The sequence below is a fragment of the Cyrtonyx montezumae genome, unplaced genomic scaffold (assembly GCF_038088225.1).
Source record: "Cyrtonyx montezumae isolate F1298 unplaced genomic scaffold, pur_monq_1.0 scaffold_3, whole genome shotgun sequence".
In the NCBI taxonomy this organism is placed as follows: Eukaryota; Metazoa; Chordata; class Aves; order Galliformes; family Odontophoridae; genus Cyrtonyx; species Cyrtonyx montezumae.
Genome location: NW_027072034.1, coordinates 55,722,215 through 55,749,450, shown reverse-complemented (window position 1 = coordinate 55,749,450; position 27,236 = coordinate 55,722,215). Strand labels below are relative to the sequence as shown.

Genomic DNA, 27,236 nt, shown 5'->3' with positions numbered 1-27,236 from the left:
CCCAGAAGGCTCTCACTGATAACTTTTCAAAAATATGTGTTACTTGGCTAATTGCAACATGAAAGATTTCTTGCTGAATGAAGCAGAACGCACTCCCAAGCACTGCTTGCAGGCCCTTCCACATCACCCTCCCAGACACGCTAGGATCATATTGTAACAGAAGACTCTTTCAATAGCATAAAGTTGACTGACACTTTTCACTTTTACTTTTCAGCACATAAAACCTATTTCTGCTCTCCTTCCGCCAAAGAGAAGCACTGAATTGAAGCCAGGCAGAAAACTTACCATATTAAAAGGGGTAAAAACAGGGGGTTTAGTCTTCACTGACAGCGAGAAACTTGCAGTATTCCCCTTCCCATAGCCAGTGTAAACTACATTAACTAGCAGTATTTTTTTTAAAAGAGAAAAAATGATGCCAATTTTAATCAGTGCACTTTCACCTGAAGATGCAAGCCTGAACACAGTAGGCAAAAGGAAAATCCTGTTTCAAGGAAAATAGCTATCTCCAGTAATCATACGTCATGCACCAGAGATCCCTAGGACTGAACTGCTGACATCTGTATGCTCTTAAAAGCTTAGACACAGAGTACATAAAATATCTGCTGCAAGCGGGATATTGCCACAGCGGACTGCCTGAAGACCTGAACCCGAGTTTAAACAAATCTTCTTTCATGAATCCTTTTCCATTTAAAAACAGTCTACAGCCCAACCAGTTCCTTCCAGCAAGGCAAAAGTTAAAAGCCAATAACAATGTCATAGTGATGATTCATCTGTTTTGATCTTTTTGCCTTGTCCATTAGCATCATGTTGCAGATTCTGCCTTTTCTTTTTCTGCTTCTGTATCCTTTCTTCTTTCCTCTGTAGGTAGACAGCCATGTTATCAAATGAAGCCTTGTAGAGACTGCTGTAGTGGCTCTCTGCACCAACAAACCCTGTAAGCAGGCAAAACAGGAACACAAGACATGTGTTAATTCCTTTAGCAGTCTCACCAATTATTTCCTGTACTGGAGTTTTAGACAATGGAATTTCAACTCATTTACTATAGCCCTATCCACTTAATTAAATACCAGCATTAGCACTGTTAGTGTAAGTATCATCTGTTCTGCATTCACAGAGCCAAGTGCAACCAAGCTAAAAAAAATTAATACACAGGCAGGCACCTGGCTCTCAAGGAGAGCACGCGGCTCTCTTCACATGCTGGACACTTGCAGAACTTCAAGGCTCACTTTTTTAAAATTACCACTGTAGCAACCTATTATTAGGCAGCCTGCTGGCATTCTTCCCCACAGCTTGAACACTGCACAGGGCATGTCCTTAGTAGACTTGTTTACCAGAGCTTCTTAGATTAAGCCCAGAGATGCAGACATCAAAGAGCCACTTCTCCCAGTGCATACACATTTCTAAGCCTTCACACTTTGCTAGAGTTCTGTGAATCCAGCCTAACAGACAACATAGCATCCTCAGGACTGTAAGTTTAGAGGAGCTTAAACAGGTAACTGCCGTCCAAATATTCTCAGTCAGATTATTTCTGCACAGAGTTCAGCATGAGACCAGCTAGTTATGTTCATGTTTCTGAAAACTGCTAGAGGATCCATCTGACGGAGCTAATTATCACTAGTCCCCCCTTGGTACCTCTACCTTTCTCTACTTCTAGAGAATTTTCAGCACAAGCACAAAAATCCAGTTTGCTAGGGTTTGGTCCTGAAGCAACTGTGCTTCTTCACAGTAATGTACATACACATACTTCTGCTTTTTGGTACACAACCATAGCAACTTGGCCCTGTTAGTACTTGGCAAAGTACATGGTTTTACTTCTGGGGGTCTTGCACTCACATAGCAACCAACTGAGCAGCTGGGACAAATTGCACGCTGTCATTTTGAACACCTGTTCTGCACTGTTTGGTCAGTCCACGCTAGATCTTGCTCGACTTCCTGAGATTAATTCTAACATAATTTCAGACTATTCAACATCTCCCTCAACACACTGGCCTACACGTTTTAAAAATCTAAAGAATCAGCAAACAGCTGAAAAGTTTTTAAAAGGCAAAAAAGGAAGCTATGCAGATATTCAGAAGACTGGTTTAAGCAATATAATTATCACCTTTTTCAAGAGAAGTAGCTGTCTTTTCAAGCACTAATTATGGACTGGGGTCAGTGCTTATCAAGTGAGCCTCCCCCTTGCTAATTAACAATAATAGATCCTGTCTAGGAGCAGTCCTCCTTTCCCAGCTGCAGCATGCTATCACGTACCACAGTAATTTGCTACACTGAAAAATTATGCTCAGAATCTCTTCCCTGCACACTCTTATTACTTCTCTATTGTTCATTTTCACTCAGCACTTGTACTTTTAATAATCTGCCTGGCTGTAGCTATCAAGTCTGTAACATCTACACGCAAACCATCCCCCTTCCAAAAGGATGCCCAACTTCCTTTGATATTCCAAAGGTCGAGCACAACCACCTTAATAACGGCAGCCACTATCTTCCTATCTCCACCATACTTTCATGTCAAAGTAAGAGACAAGAAAACAAACCATGAAGATAAGTATAAGAGCAGTAAGAGACTGCAGTAGCTCTGAACATAAACACAGATTTTGTATACAGCCATATGCTGAGGTATCTGTGTATAACAGTTTTAATGTTACAAATACCTACACCATTTTTAAGAACAGTAACTTGAATACCATTCGATATCAACACTAATTTCCATACCAGATAGAAAGAGGAAGCTGAAAAGAGAAAACTTAAATTTTAAGCAATGAACTCTGATTCTGCTTTTAAAACTTAAGCTCGAAAACTACAGTTCCTAGGCCAAGCTTCTCACCTTCAAATGCTGTCCAGTTGTCAAGAAGATATTTAGACATCCTCTGCAATCCTTCATCGTCAGTTACAGACTGGAAAAGGAAGAACACTGCGTGATATTTTGTGCATCATAAACAAGGAATCTGGTGTTTGACAGCAAAATGAAAAATGCAACAGCTTGCAGATGAGCATGGTGAAAGGACACTGAGTATTTTTTAAACAAAACAAGTGCAGCACTCATAGAGCATGAGCAATGCTTTAAAGTACTGCGTGCCATGGCTGACAAACACTCTCCTCAATCCGTACTGCACCAGAGGAAGAGACTGGTAGCAAGCTCTCAGTGTCTTTGCACTATACAGAGGTTAGAGAAGTGAGTGATACCTAAGACTTCTCAGTCTCAAGACTGAAAAAGACACGCATATCAGTTAGTTTTCAGGGAACATAGTCCACTCTGGTTTTGTTATAAGGTCAAGACAAAACATCCACGATGTTAGCATAACATCGTATCTACCTTCCAGTGTCCATCACAGGGTCTGTACAACTGAAGAGGGGCTTCACTGTCTTCCTGTAGAATCCAGATTTCTCCTGTTTCCTCAAATGCAATGTCCCAACACTTGTGCTTCAAAGAGATTTGCTCTCTGTAAACTAACTGCTGGGCAACAGCATTGAGCTGAAAGATGTAGACTGTAGGAATACTTTTGAGAGGAAAAATTTTATTATTATTATTACCAAATTCACCTACTGCCATCATTCCTTAGCAAATGACAAACACCCACTCTGATTCTAAACAAAGACAAAGCAAATCATTAGGAATTGCAAAAAATACCCTAGCACTTCAGATGCTGTTTGCTTACAAGGTCCAAGGCAGAAGCTGGAGATACCTGACACATTAAATGTCTTTGAAATGTTTTAAACAAAAAGGCAGTAAAGGAAAATTACTAAGGATTACTAAGGATTTACATGGGGAGCATTTCATCACAGTTCAACTGGCCCAAAGGACTTCAAATGGAAGAGTATATAACTGAGCATTAGTAAAAATAACAAAGGAAAATAATTACGTGCCAGAGAAAAGAAGAGGGAACAAGAGGGACAGGAAACAACAAAATGGCTGAAGAACAATTTTTTTGCTGCACTGCACTGACAAGGAACTCATCTCCACCTTTCCTAATAGCCCTCATCCCTTCATGTACAGTGCTCCCTAACATTCCTGGACATCTCTGCTTGCTCTGGGCTGGTCTACAAGGTCTACATGGCATCACTGCTTAGAAACGCTGGGCTGTGGAGCTATAAATAAAAACCTGACAAAGAGCATGGCACAGCCCCTGGGTTAACCTGCACAGGCACTTTGTCTGCCCACACAGAAAGCCTGGCAGTACATGTGATGGGGAGAAACTAAGGCTTCTCCCTCTGGCAAAGACCAAATTCACCAAGGACAGATTGCTGATTTACTGTATGGGCAGCTTTGGCAATCTCTCCTTTTCCTGTTGACACACATTTGTCAGCAGTAAGTTTTCCTGGCAGACTTAAGGCACTGCAGAAAGAGAACGGAAGACTGCCAATCCTTGCAAAGTATTCCCTTGCCAGTTGGGCAGTAAGGTTCTTTCAGTTCCAGAGTGCTCTTTCCTTAGACAAACATACGTATTTGAACCCAAAAGTCAACACATCCTCTTTACAGTTTAAACTAAAGTAACACTGTGATTTTAAATAGAATGGCAAAATTCTCAGAACACAGTAAAATAAATTTGGGTAACTCAGTACCACAGCACCCTGAAAAAACACGAGGGTCAGGCACAGCAATGTACAGAAACATCCTGAGTGCCAGGCAGTGCCCTCATGCCCTAGCTTTGCATCCAACCACAAGGGAAACGCATCACAAGTTCTGCAAAACCTCCCCAGGTCAGGCAGCCTTCACACTCACCTCTGTATTCAAACTGTGTACAAAAAGGACTTTCAATCCTCCCCCAAGGGAAGGGGGCATCCCTGTGACACTCAGATCAATAGTACCAAGTACTTCAGTTTGGGGAAATGTTAGCAGCTGTTCTCTCCTTTACAGGAGCTGTGGTGACTTCAGCCACTATTCTGTTTATTCTTACCAGTCACACAGAATGGCAACGTAACTTCCTTGACAGCAGTAGGCTATTCTTGAGACAATGTATTTCTAGGAAGAAAAGAAAAAGAAACATCCTTGTAAATTAAGACCATTTTATAGGCAGAAAATTCACATTCAACTTGGTGTCTTACCTTTTAAAATTCAACAAATGTCTTAATTTACAGCCAGCTAAGCAACATAATTAAACCACAGTCAAATATATTTTGCACCAGTGTTTGCTGCTTAATGAAGCTTTCCACACTTCTCCCTTTGCAGCCATCTTAGCAAAGATAAAATATAACTTCTACTGAGCCGCTCTCAACAAACTATGATATAAGACAATGCAGGAAAGTACACCACCCTTACAAATTCTTTCCTGTAATTTGTTATAAAAGGAAGATAACAATGCACAGCCAGTGGCCCTGATGGGTTGTCACCATTTTCAACCTGCATGTGGTGAAGCCATACTGCCCAACACAAAACATGTTCTGAAGAACAAGACAAGATTATCTCAGGCTGTTTTCCTCATTTTAAAGAAGAAAAGCTACCTATTCAGTATTTAGAAACTATACAGTTTCGTCTGAGAATCTGGGAGAAAAATCAGGGCAACAACTTTGCAAGAAAAACCATACAACATGAAATATATAACAAATGATTTGAGACTCCCTAAGCAGAAACTAAGAACTTGAGATGATCACAAAATCTGCAAGAAAATGCCCTAGCATGCTTTGCAAAAAGTATCTATCATATAACATGAAAGATGAGACTGCAAAAGCAAAAAGACTGGTTCTCAAGGATATTTAAGTTGTGCTAACATTTCTGATAAATAAAGCCTTCTTACTAGAGCAGTAGTCAGTTTCTCCCTTCAGGGCAGGGAAAATGTATTTTCTTGTCATTTTGCTGGCAGAATTCAGATGTGTCTTCAAATTTCCCTTCTTTTTGCTCCCACTCATCCCTCACCTCTTTCCCTAGCACAGCACTGCTCACCAGACAGAGCCTGTAGTTCATCTGCTTAATCTAAATGTCACCCTTTGAGTTAGCAATTGATGTACAAGCAGGTGACAAGGAACCTGCTCCAGAGTTTTACAATCAACTGAGGAAAGCAAAACAAGCTCTATATCCTGCAAGCATTCTAGTCAGCCAGTTTAATACAAGCTAATTCTTTTCTGAGCAGTACATGACAACTACTAAAAGATGAACTAACACAGGAAGGAAAGTTAATTAATAGTATAATTATAGCTGAAAATCAGGGTCATACTGCACATCACCAGCACAAGAGAAAAAAACCTCTTGTGCGATGCAAACTCTTAAGGGAAGTGAGAGAAGGAAAGAAGGAACAACAGCATGCACCACTAGCAACATGTACTTTTCACTTGATCATTTGGTTGGACAGAAGAGAAACACTTTCTAAAACCCTTTACCAAAAGGGTGGTATGTTTCAGAGCTCTTGTGAACAGGTGGCATTCACTTCTTGCTCCACTGCAAAAATACAAGTTGCTATTCTGTATTTAACAAGGGGGCCCCTGTATAACACAGATATAATGTAACTGGCTGTTTCAAATACTTAGTAGCATGAAGATGAGTAGGTAGCTACAGTAAACATTTTAGATGTACTTACTGCAACAAGAAATCACACCGTAACTTTAGAGCAGGACTGACAACCCCTTTGAGAGCCACCAGTGGGTTTTCTAGACTTTCAAGGAAATAAGCCAAGAAGATATTTGTTTCTACTAACAAAGCTCTCTGTCTCATGCCAGCTTTCACAGTAAGTGCAGTGACGAAGTGCACACCTACACAGTCCACACTTTATCAGAGAGGCAGAGTTCTGTGAACATTACACATGCAGAAGCTCTCTCCCACCTCTCACTGGGGAAGGAGGAGGAGACATTGATTTAAACCAAATGCTACTCACAGCTGGACAAACACACAAAAATATATCTTCTTAGCAAGTTTCTTCCTTTCCATGTTTCTTTAATAGGGAAGTTAACAATCAGTGAATTGAATGCAAAGCCCAGAATAGTATCTTGTTCAAGGACAATCCTATGAAATCAGTTAACTTAGAGAATAGCTGCATGACCAACCTGTGATAAACAGATCTTTGCTTGATACTCTCTTCACTTACTCAGCACTTGTGTGCCAGTGTTATCAGCCTGCCAACACCTTAAAATTAACTTTTGATGTTGTCTGTGAGGAGTAACTCTATGAAAACTTAATGTACTGGAACACCAGGGTGGAATTGTGCAATTCACATTCTGGACTTTAAACAAGCTTCTGTTGTCAAAAGGATCAGATGAGGTGAAAGCTCTAAATCAGGAGAATATTTATATAGCACTATGGAATTAGAGAATTAGCTCCATTCTAGTGGGAAAATTGAACCAGGAATCTGAAACCTATCAACTGAAACCAGCACTACACTGCTCAAAAACACTCCTACATACCCAAAACAGACAAATTCATCATCTGCCAAGGAAAATAAGCCCACATCTCTGCACTTGTGACCCACCATTACTTGCGATTCCATTATCACTGTGGTTTATATTGTATTTTGAGCTCCAATTAGTTCATGGCAAGTATCAGTGGTAGAAATGAAATGCAATGTGGAGGAAAAGAAAAAAACTAAAACACCACCTAATCTTTGGTTGCCAGAGTCGTTAGCAGAATGAGTGCTACCTATAAAGCACTGGCTCAAGAGACTCTTACCTTAAGTTTCAACTATAAATGGTTTGAAGATGATCTCTGCCCTTTGATAGAGCTGGATGCAAAGCATGATGAGATACCACTGCTGGACATCAATTTCCCTGGCATTTCTAGACCTACAGTGCCACCAAAACACTCCCTTGGTCTGGCTGGCCATCAAGACAGAAACAAACCCTTAAGAAAAATAACATTTTGGACAGTCTTGCCAGGAGGCCACCCTGCAGGTTACTAGCTATTTCATATGATTCATTAATTAATGGTCACCACACAGGCTTCAAACAGTAGAGTTGGTCTGCCAGAAGTAAGTATTGAAATTTGCGTAGCAATACAGCATGCAGGTAGCAACCCACAGCACTGAAGCTTAAGAGTCATTTATCTGCCTGTAATCACCAGGATGCTGCCTCTTCCATCTACACACAAACTCTGAGTCTCCTGAACATGGTGCTAATTTAGTTGCTGGAGACTGATTTTGAAATGCCTGTAAGGATTGGTCACAAGCAGAATTTCACTGATTCAGGGAACAGGTCAACTCAAGGCTTCTAAGATGACAATCAGAATACACACAACACATAAATGAACTGCAAAGCACTGCAGGAATACAGTTTATTACACAGATTAATCCACAGTGTTTGTGCATTCCCTTTTGGTCATTGTTTACTCGCACTGGGAACAAAGCAGCTATACAGAAATCTCTGAAACAATTGAAGGATACTCCAACTTTCTACTAAGAGACTCCATCAGCACATAGGCAGCATCCTACAGAAGTGAATGCATCAAGCGTGTTAGGAGACAAAAGCCTTAAAAGAGATTCAGAGCCATTTTCTTTTTCATCTTATTTCTGCTTGAAGCAACAAGGTTTTTCCTCCAGCATTTGTTAGTTTGTATTATTTTTTGTATAAACTTGTTTGTAACCAACGCATTAGGATTCAGTGTAAGATCACAAGTGGCACTAACAAACAAGGTTTAGTGATGGGACACAGGAGGTCAGGTGGACAGTTAGAAAAGACCTTCAAGATCATAAAGTCCACCCTAAATGGTTCCATGTATCTAAGTACTGTTAATTTATATGCCAACTAAATGATAAGCCAGTCTAAGCAACCAGTCACACAGAAGTAATGTGACTCAATTCACAGCAAGTTGCTAACTGGTTTTCAATGACCCAATAAATCTAGCAGGTGAAGTACTGTAAAATAAAGCCATTCTTACCACAAGTAAACACACTGCAGCATTACTGAAGACATAGATTCAATGGTAATCCAACAGTGTTGTTTCAAAGCACTCTCTTTAGCTACTTTTGACCACAAGCATAGAATACCCAGACTACACACAGATACCAACTCTTAGGATTTGTGACCTAATTTATCTTACCCATTTTTTGCTTATGGAAAAAAGTCAGTAGCAACTCCAAAAAAATCCAGATTTCTGACAGCACTAGACTCAAGCTGAAAGGAATTAAGAGACTCTGGATAGAAGTTGGTTTAAATTTTCAAGTATTTTCAAGTTCAAGAGCAGGTTTTGTTGTCCAGTCAGTATGAACTCCTGCTAAAAGGACATTAAGGGAAAAAACAAGTGTCCCAGCATCTAGGGTTTGAATGTTGTGATGTAAGTGGGCTGCCCTCAGAGCTTTATTACATATAGAAATAAAAGTCGCATGTTACAATTCTTAAAAAAAAAAACACCAAGCAAAAAAACCCAAACCAAACACCTTCTGATGTCTTCTGCACAGAAAAACACTCAAGCTGTCAGTTCCTAGGAGTATGGTCTCCTCGGGGCTCGTGCTTCCACTTTGATACTGGGAATCTGACTAACAAGATTAGGTCAGCCCCCCATTAGCACCCTGAGCATGTATATATCATACTACTCATGCACAGGCTGCAGTATAAGCATTGCTTCTGGGGTATTCAGTTTTAACAGGCAACTCTCATACGTTCGTTTTGTACTCTGCCCAGTTTCAGAGCAATAAAACAAAACAAAAAATCCCAGCATTTTGATTCCACAGGACAATACTCTTTTGGGTAACTAGTTTCAAATATTACAAAACTTCTTTTCACTCAGAAAAATGTAAAGTGTTGTTCAAGTTGCAATTTATGTTACAAACAGGTTAAATTTTTAGATCTTTCCAGTGTTAGAGTATACTTTCCAGCTAAGAGACTGAGACATCAGTGTTTTATGAGAAAAAAAAATACTAAGTGTAGGCCTATTTTGGTTTGCAGAACTTGCATTTTGCAAGAATTAAGGACAGCTTCTTTTAGCCATTGCTTAGCATTTTTAGAAATTCATGCAAGACAAAAATGAATTCCAGGGATTTACTTCCCCTAAATTCCAGGCTATTTATCAGTTTCTAGGTCTTATGTAACTTCCAAAACCACAGACAGAAGGGTTATAGCCCTAACAAAAAGGGTCAAATGCTTCTGGGAGTCAAAGGGATCCACAGGACAACAAATGCATTAATACACTCCGCTTACCACAGCCATACCTGGTCCATTTTGGTTGTCTCAGGCTCACAGATGCTGCTTAGCTGACAGCAGTATACCTCTTCTCCACTTTCATATTTCCAAAGTCTTAGAGTGCAATCCTGGAGAGATTGAAGTGAATATAAGTTGATGACTAATAATTCCTCAGGCAAAGAGTGGCCACTTGTGGCCTACAGCTAAATTCTATTTCCCTGAAGAGCTTCCCACAGAAGTTCACAAGCAGACACTTAGTTAAGACCTCAGATTGCAGATAAGGCATTTTAATTAACATAATTCACCACCCCCTCAAAATTCTAAGTTATTAAATCATGATAACTTTATTTCTCCCTTTGAAGTGGAAATCGGGTATCTCTAAGACTGGATTTCAAGTCTGCCTATCTCAAATAGCACAGCAATACATGTGATAAGCACTTTAACAGCAATTCTTTTAGGTTGCCCTCCTCCACACCTACTCTTGTCATCACTCAAATCTTATCAATGATTCAGTGACCTCCTGGAGAAAAACTAAACACCTCTCTTCAATGACTGTTTTTAAAGAAAATTTCCTAAGAATGAAACACCACCACACAACACTGACAGTGGAGCTGCTTGGACAGATAGAGGAACAAGAGATAAGAGTCTTACGGAAGCAAGAGCTGGCATTGAAACCTAATGCTAAGAATTACTACAACCTTCAACATTTTTTTTCCTATTTGATTTTGGTAGTCTCAGATATGAAGAACACTGTTTCCCTTATTTCAGATTAGCTCCATCTACTTACTCTCTACAGGTCTGGCATGACAGCAGAATCCCAACAACTTAAGAAAAGGATTGACAAGGAGTTAGAACACACACTTCTTCAGTTGTCATCCACGCATTGTGTCATACTGCACTGCAACCTCCACTCAACATACACTAGATGCACTTATGAGGACACATAGAAGAGAACAACTCAGAATATATCTCACAGGGGAAAGCAAGTGGGAGGGTGAAGAGGAAACAGCTTTCTCATCTCAAAATCTCTAAGAAAATCTGGGATTCTAAAGCCCTTAATTCTCAAGACATTGATTACCACGGCAGGCAGACTATCCCATTTGCTTCAAAACTGTTTAAATAGCACAATGATTAAAATTGGTCAGCATTCCAAAGCAAGAGTTAATGATGAAGAAATACTGAGGGCTCTGCAATTTCTCCATCCCATAGATCTTAAGCAGCTAGATTTGCTATAAACATTGTAAATGGCTCTCACAGTCCAGCAATAGAATGACTTAACACTGACCAGAAACCTGAGAAAGGGAGGAAAAGAGTGAGAGGACAAGCAAGAAAGATTACTCTGAATGTCCCAGGAGACCTGGAGGAAAACACAAGCAGACAAAGGTTTTAAAGTCTAAATTGTCAAGAAAAATTGTTTTTGAAAGAAACTGCAATACATACCCCAGAAGCTGACAACAGAAGATCAGGATAGTTGGGTACTACAAGTATTTTGCTTACAAACCTAAAGGGAAAGAAGTCAAACACTGAACTTTCTCTTCCACAATACTCTGGTCTGTTAACACACACTAAGAAAAAGCACCAGTTTTAAAGAGAATCTTATAATAAAATACAGAATCTCCAAATAAACTCAGTCAAGAGAAGAAAAAAAAAAGTATGCTTACAGTATTTAGTATATTATATATATGATACAAATTTCTATTTAACAGAAGTATTTTCCCACCTGCACTCAACACATTCCACTAACTTCTTCCCAGCTGAGAACATTATTACTGGAACCAAGAGGAATGCCAGCGTAGATAGACCTATTCAGGTAACCTGTTCCTTTTTGCTCAATTCACATTGCCCATTCAAACTGTTCATCAACAGATGCTTTTAATACACTTCAATAGAGATGACTTTCATTAGATGACATTAGATGATGTTGTAGCTTTCATCTACAACATGTCTCCCATCACAGTTGGGGATCATTCAAAACCAATCTTAAAAGTTCTGAAACAAGTCTGCGACAATTTACCATCAGTGACTACATTCAGCCAGAAACTTCATTTTCCATAAGTACTTCATATTGCTATGTCTACCTTGACTTGTCTCTGGCGAGCAACAAGGAGCTGAACTTTGGGAGTTCATTATTATCTTGCAGCTTAGCAAGATAAAATGCAATGGCCTGAGTGGGACTTTCTTGCTTCTGAAAACAGGCATAAATTTAAGACTACTAAAACAAGAAGAAAAAATAAAAATAAAGGAAGAGATTTAGTCACTGTAAATACAAACTTCCATGACAAAGCAGTAATAGCAGGTGTAATAGAACAAAAATCACCACACAGCCCTCCAAAACAAAAACCAGGACCATGAAACAAGATCCATGAATTATAGCTGCTTTCTGCAGTCCTTTGCTTATTCATTCCTTAAAGACTGAATTTTTTTACATACACCTCAAGCAATTTACATTAAGTGCCTTTCCTCTTTGTAGCCATTAGTGAGCTCTGCACACAGGCACCATAGCCCCAGTTTAAAAGTGCCTTCCTGAGCATCAGGTTCTATTCATTAGAAGGTACAAGTGTGTACATAGTAGGCAGGAAAGTGCAGATATAGCTGTGTAAATATGCTATAGAAACTTACCTGATATCAAATACTACTTAAACACTTAACATCCATAGTTCAGACGTTTCATGCTACACAGGGTCTATACAGGTTAGATTATCAAACCATATTAATAAAATAAGACATTCCAAATTAATGTAGCCTAAATGCTCTGTTAAAACACTTAACTGGGTAAGTTCAGACAGGTCGCTCTCACACCTCAAGTCCCACAGTCATGCTGCCTTACTTTAACTCCTGCTCCCAATACAGCAAGCTAACTGCACCATGTTGTGTCATCTAATGGAATAACATGCCTGGAAGGCTGTACTTATCCTCAATTACATCAGCAGCCAGACAAGGAGAATTAAGCATGTTCTGTGACCTGTGCAGGGTCACATCTCCTTTGTTACCCTATTACTATGGACTTCAAAATGTACCAGTGGCTAAGGAAAATAAAATCATTAGAATCACAGAATCACCAAGGTTGGAAAAGACCACGTAGGGTGAATAACCCGAAAGAACAGTACCCACACAAAAGAATGAAGTTGGACAGTATATTTTTGTATGGCTTATCCAGGTGGTATAAAGACAACCAGTAAATAAAGAAAAGCTCACCTGTCACTGACAGTCAAGGCTCACCTGGAACTCCACAGGGGAGGGATCTCCAACAAGAGACCCTTCCCCAGAGGTGGCCAGCCCTTAAATGGGGTCTGGGAGAGGTGGAGCCAGACTGCACCCCTTCCGGTCACACGGTGCATTGCCTTCACCTGTGCTCCTGCAGCTGACTCAGGTGATCCATCAGTGGTTCAGGCCCTTATTCAACAGTTCCCATAGAGATCTCCAAGATCACCTACTCCAACCATCCACCTACCATCAAAATTTCCCCACTAAACCACGTCACTTAATACCATATCTAAACCTTCCCCTCCAGGGATGATGACTCAGCCACTACCCTAAGCAAATACAGTACCCCCACAACAACAATAACAAAAAACTCTCTGAAAGCCCATAGAACCATTCAGAGATGGAAGGCAAAGTGAAAACAGCACAGACATTTTACAAACCAAATGTAGACATGGGAACCTTTTAAAGTCAATTTGCCATTTGAGTCTTTTAAATGAGAGAAGAACTACTGACAAGGGAAGACAGAGTTTCTCCTTCAGGCTAGTACTGCTATACCAGCTAGAAGACATCCCTTATTAGTCTCCTAGCAGGTTGCATTTTAGATCATGGCAACATCTTCCTACAAGAGTATCCCCTAGGACACATCCACATATCCTTCTATTTGTCTAAATGTTCTTACCCACAGCAAAAGAACAGTTTCAAGAAAAACACCATGTCCTTTTTCTCAGCTATCAGAAAGACCAGGAAACAACATTAAGAAGCGTGATTCCAGGATCCTGTTTTATGGGATTGCTTTACAGTTCCTAGCTCACTGTAGTCCATTGTTTAATTTAAGAGTGCTCCATCCTTCCTATCAATACAGCTGTATTTTAAATACAAAGGAACAAAAAAAACACAACAACACAACTTGTATTACCACAGAACTTTCAAGTCTGATCTCCAAACTGTATCAAGATGCCAGTAGATGAGTATATGTTCAAACCACAAAGACACTCCTTTTAAGACTAGCACTGTCTCGAGCTAACAACCTCCAAACTTTGCAATCTTTGAAACCTAGACCTGGCTGACATTTAATATAATTTGGGCAGATGAGCACTATTGAGGCATGCTGAAGAACTGCACACAGTGAACTTACTCTTCATGTCCCAGGCAGTAAGATTCAATGTTGTAAGGAGCCTTAGTCAAACTGACTCTGATCTTCTCATCTCTATCCGCAGTTAGGATATACCGGTCATCAGGACTCAGTGCCTGTTGGTAAAGTGGCAGTTTAAGTATCCAGGAGTCCAGTGTTTGTTTTAGTACACTTTTCCCAACCAGCAAAAGACAGAAGCAGTAACTACCTCATTCTCTTGACTGTGATACAAAAATCTTTATGACAGCAACTTTCTTGCCTGCTTAGACAAGTAGCACAGACTCCTAGGTCCAGCAAAATCCACTGAACTGAAAGCACTAAAGCACAAGTTCCACTGCATCTTCAAAAGCAAGAAACTTATCACACTGAAGAGCTAAACTGACATGACAGGATGGGTGAATTCCCTTATGCTCTCTATCTCCAAGTCATCCATGACAGTAACACAAAGAATTTCTGAACAGTCATGCATCCAGATAGATAAAGCCACATGCTTGCTTCCTTTCCAAAAACAGCATTCAGACACAAACTCTGTAGGAATAAATTCAGACCATGTATGTCGTCTATACCTAAAGAAAGTTCATGCACTTTAGAAAAAAAAAACAAACCAAAAACATCCGAAGTTGGGAGAAGAGCAACAATGGAAGACCTGAATACAAATTTTAGTCCTTGAGTGGACCTGATTGACTTTGAGGTCCCTTCCAATTGAACTGTTTTATATCCTAAGAAGGAATGCAGGTTTGCACAGAAAGTACACATGCTTACCACATCCAGTAGCATGGACAAGTGACCCAGTTCAAATTTTCCTTCTGCTTGTGGTTCTGTTATTGAGTAAGAATACACATCACCAGATTTGTCTGCCACCAGAATCTTATCCTCAGCAGCTGTAATAACAAGTGAAGTGGATCTCCTATTCACAGACCTGAAAGAAAAATGGCAGTGCTTTAAAGAAAGTCTACTGGATTTTCTTGCATTCTTCATAAGAAAAATACAACCTAAGCACGTGGAAAAGAGAAAGAAAGGAAGAAGGTATTAACTCCTACTTTGCAACAACACATTAAAACTGCACTGAAGTAATCTCTCCAGTAGTTATTCTGTATTGTACAGCAGAGTCCTCTGGGAACCTTACAGAAACTTCTTCCTCAAACACAGAGTCAGAGATATAGCCCCAAGACGTCTTATCAGGCAAAACCCTGAAACGAAACTTTGATTCTCCCACATCACCTGCCAGCATTTTACTGCTTCAGCTGTCAGTACAATGTTTTTCTCACAACTTTTCAGGTAAATGTAAGTGCCACGAACAACAGAAAAAAACAAATATTAAAATGGATTTAAACACTTAGAATGTTTCTGCAAGTTAGCAGCTATTGCTATTACTATTATTCTTCCAGTTTCACAACATCTCTTTTCCAAGCCTCTCTATGTGCTGAATAAACATATCTAATAAGGCTGTAGACAATGGGGATCATAGAAAATGGACATTTCTATTCACATACACTGAAGTCCAGCGACCTCTAGAAGCAAAAGAGAAAGATCTTGCACTTCCAGAAGACGGATAAAAAGTTATACTATTTGTAGTGACTGTGTAAACGAATAGCAGAACAATCTATAGGACATTTACTAACACACTGCTGCACCTTTTCAAAATAGGATATCTTGTCATCAAGGAAATGTTATTTCAAGTTTGGCTGTACTGCCTTTGACTCAGAAGCTCCTTGTCTGATACAAGCTTTTTTATTACAAAAGCTAGCACTGTGCCAAACCTTTAATACAGCTTGCTTCAAAAACTGCCACAAGTCACACAACTCAGCTTTGGCAATCTTTTTTTCCACACAGAGATCCTTTGGACTCTATTCCCAGTTTCCTAACAGGAGGTAGCAACATCACAAAATTTCCATCTGCGATCTTAGCTGACCTTCGGGTAGAAAACTAAAATGTCAAACAATTATCCAATGGCATCTTACAGATGCAGAACAGGACAGGACAGCGAGGAAATGAGAATACAGAGTGAACAGAACTTGTCATTTCTGATTTTGTCAGCAATTACTCACTACACCAGTGATGAACCCACCAAATGCCCACTGTGTATATCCTACACACACAGACAAGCCGAGAGACAGCTCATTTTGGTGTTGCACTTGTCAAGCCCACCAGAAGCGGAGTCCTAACATACTAAGTTACCTTCTCAGGAAGTCCTTCACAGACCCCCTTTTTTACTGAGGATTGACATAAGCAGCAATGAAAAACTTGTAACTGGAGGACCTCTGGTGGACAGCTACAGACAGAAGAGAATTATACTACAGACAGAAAACAGCAGTACTGAATTTGTTTAAGTACTAGGAAAAATAAAACAACGGAGGAAGCTTAGTAACAACAAATGGCTGCACCACAAGTCCTACTATATTATAACTGTATTAATCATCCATAGCTCCATTATGAAGAGAAAGGTAAAATCCTGCTTCCTTACCTGATGCTAACACATTCCCAAGAAGGCTTAGTGCAAAACAGAATCAGACGTTTGTTGTCATCTGTCAAGACAAAATAATCTCCTGATGGGGAGAAGGCAAAAGCTAGGATGTTATCACTTCCTTTGTCTGCTGGTTGTCCATCCTGTCTAATAGAGAGAAGGGAAAAGAAAAAAAAAAAGAAAAAAAAAAAAGAGTTCACAACCTGAAACACAGTCAGTGAAATTCTCCAGAGAAGGCTGTTCTCACACCACCAGCAAAAAGAAATACAGAGAACAAACTACAGTGCCAGAAGCTACATTTGAGCTTAAAACATTAAGCTCATCTGAACATTAAGACAAAGTTACAAGGATTCTCCTTGCCTGCAAAATCTTTTTAAAGATGTTATCAGGTGTGCTTCAGATACACGATGGCCCAATTTAAAACTTAACAAGGTTAATTAAAAAACACAATAACATCTATATCCACAGCTAAGATTCTACCTGAGGACCCACAGAGGTCCATCGCACAAATAACAGAACAGCTCAGTTCAGAAGGGTACTACAGAGATAAAGTCAGGTCAAATTAGAGCAAGTTGCTCAGGTTCTGTGCAATGAAATCTCAAATATCTCTAAGGACAGAGACTCTACAACCGCTCTGTGTCCTGTTAGAATGTTTAAGTACTCCTATAGTGAAAAAGCTTTGCTCTTGTGCCTTGTCCTGACCTTCTGGACAGATACAACAGGCTCATCTTCTTTATACTCTCCACAAAGATAATAATAAATTAAAAAAAACAAAACAACACTTCTTCTCAACTCAAAAGGCTGGAATTAAAACATCCAGGAATAAATGTATGGCTTCTAAGACATATCTCCATGATACAGGACAGTGCACAGAGCTAATGGGAGCAGTGACTAAACTATGAATCAGTATCACCATGTGAGAAATTACCCTTTATTCAAACTAATCAGTACAAACAAGACACAGAACTTTGTTGTAAGTAAATTAAGACAGTTGTTTCACTTCCTGTTTGCATGTGCCCTTCAAGCACTAGAAGGCTACAATGTCATCACCCTGGAGCCTTCTCTTCCCCAAGCTATACAAGCCAGTTTCCTCATCCTTTCCTCATAAGAGAGGTGCTCCAGCACTCTGATCATTTCAGTGGAGCTCCTCTGAACCCATTCCAAGAGCTCTGCATCCTTCTTGTGCTAGCTAGGGGCCCCAGGCCTGGATGCAGTACTCCAGACATCCAGGTCCTTCTCTGCAGAGCCCCTTCCCAGATGATCATTCCCTGACCTGTGATGATGCATGCAGTTATTCCTCCCCACGTGCAAAACTCTACATCAGGGTTAGCAATGAGGATCTGGCCATCACCTATTCAAAGAACAATCTCATGGGTTTAATATCTTGACAGTCACGTAACCTCAGGGACAGGTGCACCATCAAAGAAAACATCATATATCTGCACTCATTTTCTCACCCTTTATTTCCTAAAGCCTTCTTTTCCACATTGGCGCAGTCATACACGAAGAGCGCATCACCCCTGCAAATAAAACAACATAATAAAAAAACTAGAACAGGAACAAACACGACTTTAACCACGGAGCAAGTCAACTCTTTCAGGACATCTTTTGCAGCCATAAAGACAACTGGGCTGCCCCAGGTCCCAACCTGGCCTTGGGTGCCTCCAGAAATGGGGTACCACAGCTAATACAGGTCGGCCCGTGCCAGCGCATCACCGCCCTGTGAGGAAATAATTCCTCCCTAAGCTAAATCTCCCCTCTCTCGGTTTAAAGCCGCACTCCCAAAGTCCCTTCCCCAGAAGTCGAGCAGGACGGCGGCACGCACTGACCCGGGCTCCCCTCTCCTCGCAGCCATCAGCCGGCTGCCACCTCCGACGGCCATCAGCGTCCCGCGGAGAGCTAAGGCGGGCCCGGGCCCTGGGCTGCGTCCCCAGCCGCCCTCCATTACTCCCTCCCCCCCCCTCCACGCCACGTGCGAGAGAGGCGCAGAGTGTGGACGTCACCAGGCGAGACGATGACGCACGAGAAAGATCGGTGCGAGAAAAAAAAAATAGAAAAAAGAATAATTAAACAAATTAATCAGTAAATAAATGCAAAAAAAAAAAAAAAAAAGAAAAAAAATTAAAGGAAGAAAAAGGAATATTGCTGATAGAGGGCAGCACGGGGTTCTAGAGAGCGAGACAAGATGGCGGCGCCCTCGCTGCTGGGCTGTGGGCGGGCGGCTGCCCGCAAGGTTGGGGTTCCCAGAGCTCCCAGCTCCAAAATGAACCTCGGCCCGGGGCCTCTCCGAGGCACGGAGCGGCCGGATCGGCCGCTCCGTGCCTCGGAGAGGCTCCGGGCCAGTGGCTGAGAGCTTAATGGCTGTGTTTTTCTACAGGCTGTACGACTGGACGCCTTGGGGATCCGAGGAGCGATGCTGTGCACCCGGCCTGGGGGTTCCGGGATGCCGTCGGACAGCAGTAAGATGCTTCGTACTTGTGATAAAGGGGTTTGAGTAATTGTGCTGGTGGTACAACGGTATCCTAAGTGGCGTCTGGTACAAGTATTCTTGTTTTTAACATATTCCATGTTAAAGTTTTCGTTTTTTTTTTTTTTTTTTTTTAATTCCAGTGACACTTCCTCTTAGTGCTCAAGTTGAACTCTGTCTGCCTTCTTGATTTCTTAGGACGTCTTACTACTAATACTTCAGCTTTTGCTTGGGTTTTGCTCCTCTCTTTTTCCCTTTGGGCATTCTTGAGTTCTTCCTCTGCTGTTCTTTGAAGAACTCTTCAGCCTTGAGGGATGTTTTCTCAGATATTAGATTATACATTCTGCTGTGTTTCGCTGTCAGCCTGGGCAGGGTGTCAGGGCTTCTTGCAAAGGTGATTGGATATCTTTTAATTAGATGTATCTGTCTCTTCTGTGATATTTTTATCTCAGTGTTGTTATAGACTTGCTTCTATTCAGGGCTACTCATAGTAATTCCTTAGGTCATACAAGGTATTACTGTAGAACACTTGTAAGGGAAAAATCTGCAGTCTGCCTTACAGTCCTGGGCTTCCAAACCATGCAGATATATCTGCACATAAGTGTAGAAATCAGTTGAACTACACTGCAGGTTGGAAAAGTAAGCGTAGCTCTTATGGATGAAATGGACTTTCCTGTAGCAAATAACAATACTGAAGTATCTTTTTAACGTGCTTTCAGTCCTTTTTGTCCTCTTGTTTTTTCTAACAAGTTATTTGCTGTTGATCTGCTTCTGGAGCCTCTGTGAAGGAGGAGAAACACAGATGGGCTCTAACACATCAGGAAGCCTTCTAAAACTTTTTAAGAGATTTCAAACTAAAATGGGAAGTGGAGATAGAAAAAAATTGCATTAAACTGAGAAGCAGTTTGGTTGGTAGGTCACACAGACCTATGAACTAGTAATACTTTCATGTGTGGCCTCGGTTATCTCTTGCTCTACTACTAGTTCCTTGAAAGTCTTCCCTCCCTACTGCTTAAAAGATAGCATTAGCCAACCTCTTGCAATAGTTAGATTGGTTTAGTATGTCTTCTGCTCTGCTAGCCTGCTTGTGAACAAATATTTGAAGATCTCTGCTGACAAGCTGACTTAATGTTCACCAGAGATAAGAAGATGTTTGTTACCATCTCCAGTGATGCAGAATTGAAGCACAGAAAAAACAACTCTTGCAAGGAGCTCGACAAAGCAAGGAGCAAAAGACATTTCAGCATCGCAGCAGCATAAACTGTTCAGTGCTAACTAGTGCTCTATTTTCTTTAGCTTAAAATGTTTTAGAGCTTTCTGCTTCATGTATGTGTTCACTTTAATAACTTTATAATTTCTTTCTTTACTAGACTGTGTTAGAAAGTTAAAATTAAGTGGCTGAGATCATTTATTAGCTGGGATGTGTATGTAATGATTATAATAGTCTGTGCCATTCCCTTTATGTAGTGGGACCACAGGGAGGCACCAAGACAACAGTTGAATTTCCTAAAATGTTGTCTTCTAACTCTCACCCAGTATCTGCAAAAGAAGGTGGGAGTACACTGAATACTAATCCCAAGGAAACTTCAAAACCTGATGAAGATATGAGAATGCTGATGTCTATGAAGACTGTGGTTGCATTTCCTCAGCGAGTGATTGTTTCTTCCCTTGAGGAGGCAAGACTCAATAAAATTGCAACAGGAGGAGGCATAAGGAAGGAACTAGCTGAAGAAGAAACTTCGTCTTCATCCAGCTCAGATTCAGATTCTAGCTCAGATTCTGAAGAAGAAAGTGATGATGGTGATGAGAAGGGAGTTTCCATTAAAACCAGAGTGGAGTTTCCTAGGCGAGATTCCTTCTTTTCTGAGAACGTACCAATAAAGACATCACAGCTACCAAAAGATGACTTGTCCCAAAAACGCCACAAAGAATACGTATCTAAGAAAAAGCCAAGCAAAACAGAAACTGATGTACCTACTATCAAGCAAGTTGCATTTTCTAAAGCGTCGGTCAGTCATAAAACATTAAAATCCAAAGCAAGAGACCCTAACGAAAAAACAACTCCAAAAGGAGCAGACCAGAAGAAGTTAGTCTTAGAACCACACTTGAATAAAAAACACCTGGCAAATGCCAGTGTTAAACCTGATTATTTGGAGGAAAAGTCCATGGGAGCCCAGATAGCAACTACTCAGCTGGAAGCTCCATCAGTGACTCAGGAAGACAAAAAGCAAAACTTGATATCCAGAAGGAAAGGAAAAAAGTTAAAGGAGACACAGAAATCAGAAGCAGTAGAGATAACTGCTCCCAAACTAGAAGAGGAGATTTCTGAAAACACAGCGTTGGTGATGGGTACGAAGGAGGAGACTGTTCAGGATGCAGGAGCTCAAGCTGGAGAAAGCAGCACGATAGATGGTACACATTTAATTTGCTTGAACTGTATTATAGATTCTCCTGGGTGAGGGTGTGGTTTTTAAAAATTGTTTCCAAATCATCTCAGTGATTCTGTGATCTTTACACTGGAGCTAGTGATGTAGCAGTGACTTGCTAGAAGGTGAATTCTTGTTCATTGCTAATTGTTATAAGAGCTTGGTAGCACTCAATTTTCAGTTACGTTGTGAAAGGAAGCTGTCTTCCTCTCGCTGTACTTGCAGTTTCTTACTGATAAAAATGAAAACAAGATTATGAACAAAACCATAGGTTTTGTACAACAAAGCTTGTTTTTCTTTCTTTCTCAGAAAGTTTTTGGCAGCTTTCCTTCTCTCTCCTCCCTTTACTTCTTTCTCTCAAGCTCTTCAGGCTTCAGATTTCAAGAAATCATAGTGTAATGCCAGGAGCAGGTGTTGATCCTGAAGTTGTTGAAGTAACGTTGAGTTGACCTCATAGCCTAGTTCTTGTTGTGAGGTGGAGAGCAGACAGTGGTTTTTTTTTGTTCTTGTTTTGTGTGTTTGCTTTAGGAAAAAGCATCATGTACTCCCTAGCTATACTTCCCTGTCTGACTTACCTTTCTAGTTGCTTCTGATCTGGTTAACTTTCCTACTGATCTCATTCTGTGTATTTCAGTAGTAAATTCCCCTCTATCAAGATCTGTGACTTGCTAGATGCTTGCCATTCTTGATTTCAAACTTAAGCAGCATACCGTTCTTAAGACTGCCCTTTTGATTGCTTCTTTAAATTAAAACAAACAAACAAAAAAAAACACCAACATGAAGCAGAATCATCCTTATAAAGCTGTAAGGATAACATCCTTCCAGTGATATCCTTGCAGAACAGGCACTAGGGGGTCTTGGTGGGATAGCAACCTGAACATGAGCCAACAGTGTGCCCTCGTACCTAAGACCAACAATATTCTATGCTGCATTAGGATGAGCATTGCAAGCAGGTAGAGGGAGGTAATTCTTCCTTCTGCTCAGCACTGGTGCAGCCACACCAGGAGTGCTGGGTCTTCAGTTCTGGACTCCTCAGTACATGAGGCATGGGGAGATTCAAATATGAGTATGAAGGGGAGCACTTGGTCCTGAAATGTGCTCATGATTCACAGTGAAACTTACAGTAGCTCACAGATCTATTAAACAGCTTTCACTACTCTGATAAAGTAAATCCACAGTAAGATTAAGCCTATGTGGCAAGCTTTTCCTGTAGTTCTATATAACAGCCATGTCTCAGACCGCTTGTCAACATAGCCACCCCACCAAAATCTTTGGGATAGATCTGGCTATTCTGAGAAAAGCACTTCTGCTATTGAGCTTCTCTTGCTGTGTGGAGGTGATAGGGCTGTGACAGCAGAAAATTTTGTGCTGGGTATGCCCTGAGTCTCCGCTAGAGGACTCTGCTGCTGCGGTTGTGTGGGAGGCAGGGATTAGTACAGGTGAGTTCACACTCCTTTGCTGCTGGTGAAACATCTTTGAGTGTCAGGGAGTAGTGGAGTGAAATCTAGCTACACTGTTCAGCAGCACTGCCGCTGTCTTCAGGGTATGTCCTCTTCCTTTTGAGACCTCCTTTGGAAAGTTACTGCTTCCTCATGTTTGTTGTTCACAGTTAATTATTCCTTTTGTAGTCTGTGCTTCTGCCCCATTCCTATATTTTTCTCTTATCTGCAAAGTCTGCAGCAAGTATACTGAAGCTGAAATAGTTTTAATAGTTTTTCATTTGATTTAATAGTTTTTCTCATTACAAACCTAGATGTTAAGCTGATGTCATCCACTTGGTAGAACAGGCATGCTATGCAGTCGGCAAAAGCTGCTGACTTGACTTCAGCTGCTAAATAAGAAGCAAAATAGTAGTGTGGTAACTCAGAAATATCCCTCTGATTCATTTCAGAAGGACATCCTCAGGAATCCTTCTTTAAGAGAGAAGGCATAGAAGAAGTCTAAAGTACAAAGAGGAAGAAGTCAGAAATAAATTTTTCCTTTTGAGAAGCCAAGTACAGTGTATTCGGGCAGGAAAAGTGAGACTCCATCTGCTTTTCTTCCTGAGCATCTGTCTCTTAATTTGGAACAACTGTCTCTTGCAGGTTGCATATACGCTTCCCTACGCCTCCTTGTTCTTGGGGCTATTTGCAGCTAAGCCCATATCATCTAGTTTTTATATGTGTAGTGGTGTCTCCTGTGAGCTGTCTCAGTAGGAACTGAGCAGTAGGGAAAGGGGTATTTCTTTTCATAGGTTATGAGTTGTTTTGCTGAAACCATAGCTTACTACGTGGCATTTGATAAGCAAGCCATGCTAAATTTTATGTATACACACTTTTAAACCAATAGCATTACATTGCAAAAATTTGTTATAATTAAAGGGAAATTCTGGTTTTCAATTGCTTGAGTTCTTGTATTTTTATTGTAGGCTGTTGCATTATAAAAAGAAGTTTAATACGTTCTAACATAAACCACTACATGCAGATTTATACGAGGAAGCTTTTTACTACATTATGCTTATGTCTTTCCTATTGCCATAACTCTGGGCATGTGAGAATAAATTAATATTGGGAATAAAGCTTTATTTCTTGCAATTTCCTTGGTTGTAAAATCAGCTAGTACCGGGAACCTTTTATGTAAATAGTACTGCCTAAATTTGCATAGTATTTTAAAAGTGAAAGAATTAATGTTGGTTTTAATGTGAAGTAAAGAGTTCTGAACAGCACTGTTAGATTGTTCTTTTAGGAAGAAGAGCTGATTACAAATTTTGAAAGATTTTATCACAATTACTTTTTTTTTTCTGAAAGAAGGAAAATGCGTATCAAAGCCTCATAATATATTATTGTTAGTAGAACTACATTTGAAATTAAGCTGTGAAGATATCAGTAATTCAATCACTTTTCCCCATGGAAAAAAATCAATCTGTAAAGTAGTTCTAAGAGCTGTATCTCACGGTCTGATGTGGTGATGTATCATTTGTACTGCTTCTTTGCCTCTTCTGGCTTGCTAAGAGCATCATCTACTGTTCTGGCTGTGGTGAAAACCAAATTGAGCCAGGAAGCGTAAGCATATGTTTTCAAAATACAAATGAGATACTCTGCCCAATCCTCCCCAGCATTAGGTGGTAGTTTGGATGTGAAAACCTGTCCTGTATGAGATGGCTTGTACAGATTCCTGTTTCCCTGCTGCATACTAATGTGCTTCTTTAGGATCAGACAAGGTACCAGCAGAACCTAAACGTTTTGTTATAGTTGCTGACTTTTTTTTACTTTTTTTTTTAATGTTGCTTGGATTAGGGATCTGAATATTGCCCCCTCTTTTGGCATCCCTGTAGTCACCAGTTATTGTTTGTTTTCACAGAGGCCACGGCCGCTGCTCAGCCTGCTCCAGAAGAATTTGATAATTCAACCTACAAGAACCTCCAGCATCATGAATATAATATCTATACCTTTGTTGATTCTCTTGTGGCTCTCTCAAAATTCAGGCAGCCACAGCCATCTTCTGGAAGACCATCACCGAGGCACTGAAAGAATTACAGTTAATTGCACAGGGAGAATGATATATTGTTCTATTTAGCTCTGATGTATCATCTGTTATGTCAATAAATTCATGATAAGTAATGCTTGCGCTTTCAAACAGTTTTTGGCTCTTGGAGTCCTTCACTTCCTGATTTTTATGATCAAGCTACAGGTCAGTGTATCATCAGTGAATAAAAATAGGCTTTCTACCTCTCAGCATGCATGCAGTTTAGAAATGTCCTGATTTTTCTATGTCTCAAAAACGTTTGTATTGACCATTCTTCATGTACTGTGCCAAGGGAAGTAATGGCTTTTGTGGATGTGTCAGTTCAGTATGTACTGTGATTTTACTTGGTTTTAGCAGGTGTTGCTGGAGATGCTCAGGGCCAGGTTGGATGGGGCAGGAGCTGGGTTGGCTTTAAAGTCCCTTGCTACTCAAACCGTTCTGTTATTGTAATGCAGTGGGCTGTTCACCTTGCACACAAACGTTTTCCCACCTTTAGAGGTTATACTTACTATGGATTTGGATTTGAAACCATTGGCTGAAAGCAAGTAGCATTTGTCTCTTGTGGCAATAGTGTACGTGGTATGCTAGCAGATGAATGTATGAAAGGATTGAAACGTTTCAAGTCCTGCATTATTGTAAAGGTAGAATGCAACCTAACTTACTCTTCTGCTGAGGGTTCTGGGGTCTGGGTTCTGTAGTAGTTAAAGCTGTTCAAGATATATGGAAGCTTCAGTGAGTAGCTACTGTTGAATTACACCACACTGATTAAACTTTGGGAAATAATTTATTTCTCTGAGTTATACTTGCCTGTTATTTAAATGTGGCCAAAACAGCATTATGGAAAGATCAGTTTCTGTTACTACTTGCTCACTGGGATTATGTGTTTCTTCCCAGTTTTTTTTTCCACAATAAAAATTAACATGTCTGTGTCCAGCTCCTCTCTCTTGCTCTACAGAAAATGTAGAAATGAGGCACTTCTCAATCTGTATTATCAGCAGTTACAGTTGGTCTCAGTAAATTTTGTATTTCCATCCTGTTAGTAACAGTCTTCTGCCCTCTGGGAAAGCTGCCTTGATGACCACCAGCTGTTGTGGGTTTGGTTCCATTTTGGCTTCTCGTTCATTTTGTTTTTCGGTGTTAATTGGTCTTTGTGCGGCTGTACTTGCAATAGCTGCAGCATTTTCTATCATCTGTCAGAAGCAGCAGAATATGCAAGATCAAAGGGAATATGGAGGCAGCTTTAGCAGTCTACGTGGATACTGGACACAAACCCCTGGGTGCAATTATTAGAACAGCTATTTTGTACTCTGACTTGGCAAAAATGCAGTAAGAGGGATCAAGAGGCCTACATCAATCTGCTGTTTAGATTTTTAAGTTAGAAACCTCTGGCGAGCAATTTTACTGTCCTGTAAAAACTAAAAAGCTTATTACTGACTCTTAACTATGAAATCTAAAATCAGCGAACGCATAAATCCACATGCTTAGAAATAAAGAGCAAAAAATCACTTTGAGCCACCATGTGCACCATAGTTGGGAAAGAAATTTGCTGTTAACATTAAAAAGATGAAAGAATGAGGAAATGGGTCTTCAAAATGAGCTCTCGGACGCTTCCCTGATTAAGTGCCCACTGGAGGGCCACTGTAAAGCTGCTGTGTACGTATGTGTATGTATGTAGTTTAGTCTATGCTGGTGCATAAATGTATTCCCAGTTGCTTATTTTATGATGACTGGAGGAGGCTGCAAGCTGTTAGAATCTAAACAGTAAAAGTAAAAATTAAATGGTGCCCATACATATGCTTATGTGTTTACGAAGCCTGCTCACGGTGGCTGTGATCGTTAGCTGTTTGGAATCAGAATTACTCACCTAATGCACTTCATATTTCTAAGGAGGGTTGGCGTTAAAAACACTGAGTTAAATCGGCTAAGGAGGAGTGGGTTGAAACTGAAGCGTGTTATTTTCACTCAATTCAAAGTTCTGAGGTGGAATTGCAGCAGTATTTTAAT

General features: G+C 40.4%; 2 protein-coding genes across 3 annotated transcripts; one reads left to right on the top strand and one right to left on the bottom strand.

The window, feature by feature from the left end:
• Window positions 1-406: 406 nt before the first annotated feature.
• Window positions 407-18,780, bottom strand: WDR4 (WD repeat domain 4). The gene is made up of 11 exons (XM_065741642.1): window positions 18,665-18,780; window positions 18,293-18,355; window positions 16,836-16,982; window positions 15,134-15,290; window positions 14,375-14,487; window positions 11,476-11,536; window positions 10,065-10,163; window positions 4,896-4,960; window positions 3,314-3,497; window positions 2,825-2,894; window positions 407-932 (listed from the first exon to the last, which is right to left on the bottom strand). Exons 1-11 carry the CDS (start codon window positions 18,778-18,780, stop codon window positions 754-756), a joined length of 1,254 nt encoding a protein of 417 aa, XP_065597714.1. The 3' UTR covers window positions 407-753.
• A 201-nt stretch (window positions 18,781-18,981) lies between these two features.
• Window positions 18,982-25,327, top strand: NDUFV3 (NADH:ubiquinone oxidoreductase subunit V3). Of its 2 annotated transcripts, none has more exons than XM_065741647.1 (4): window positions 18,982-19,068; window positions 19,213-19,294; window positions 20,839-21,714; window positions 25,068-25,327. In XM_065741647.1, the coding sequence occupies exons 1-4, from the start codon at window positions 19,021-19,023 to the stop codon at window positions 25,232-25,234; spliced, it is 1,173 nt and encodes a 390-aa protein (XP_065597719.1). In that variant the 5' UTR covers window positions 18,982-19,020; the 3' UTR covers window positions 25,235-25,327. The 2 variants fall into 2 exon arrangements, with proteins under 2 accessions (XP_065597719.1, XP_065597720.1); XM_065741648.1 differs by lacking the exon at window positions 25,068-25,327 and adding an exon at window positions 23,620-24,027.
• The last annotated feature ends 1,909 nt before the right edge of the window (window positions 25,328-27,236 follow it).

Excerpts from the sequence above, each read along its gene's own strand:
- WDR4 (XM_065741642.1), bottom strand. The coding sequence starts at position 18,780 with ATGGAGGGCGGCTGGGGACGCAGCCCAGGGCCCGGGCCCGCCTTAGCT. Across the intron at positions 11,537-14,374 it reads TACTGCCTGGGACATGAAGA|GTTTGTAAGCAAAATACTTG; the intron begins GTAAGTTCACTG and ends CTTTCCCTTTAG. Across the intron at positions 4,961-10,064 it reads AGACAACCAAAATGGACCAG|AAATACATTGTCTCAAGAAT; the intron begins GTATGGCTGTGG and ends TTTTCTTCCTAG.
- NDUFV3 (XM_065741647.1), top strand. The coding sequence starts at position 19,021 with ATGGCGGCGCCCTCGCTGCTGGGCTGTGGGCGGGCGGCTGCCCGCAAG. Across the intron at positions 19,069-19,212 it reads GGCGGGCGGCTGCCCGCAAG|GCTGTACGACTGGACGCCTT; the intron begins GTTGGGGTTCCC and ends GTTTTTCTACAG. Across the intron at positions 21,715-25,067 it reads AGAAAGCAGCACGATAGATG|AGGCCACGGCCGCTGCTCAG; the intron begins GTACACATTTAA and ends TTGTTTTCACAG.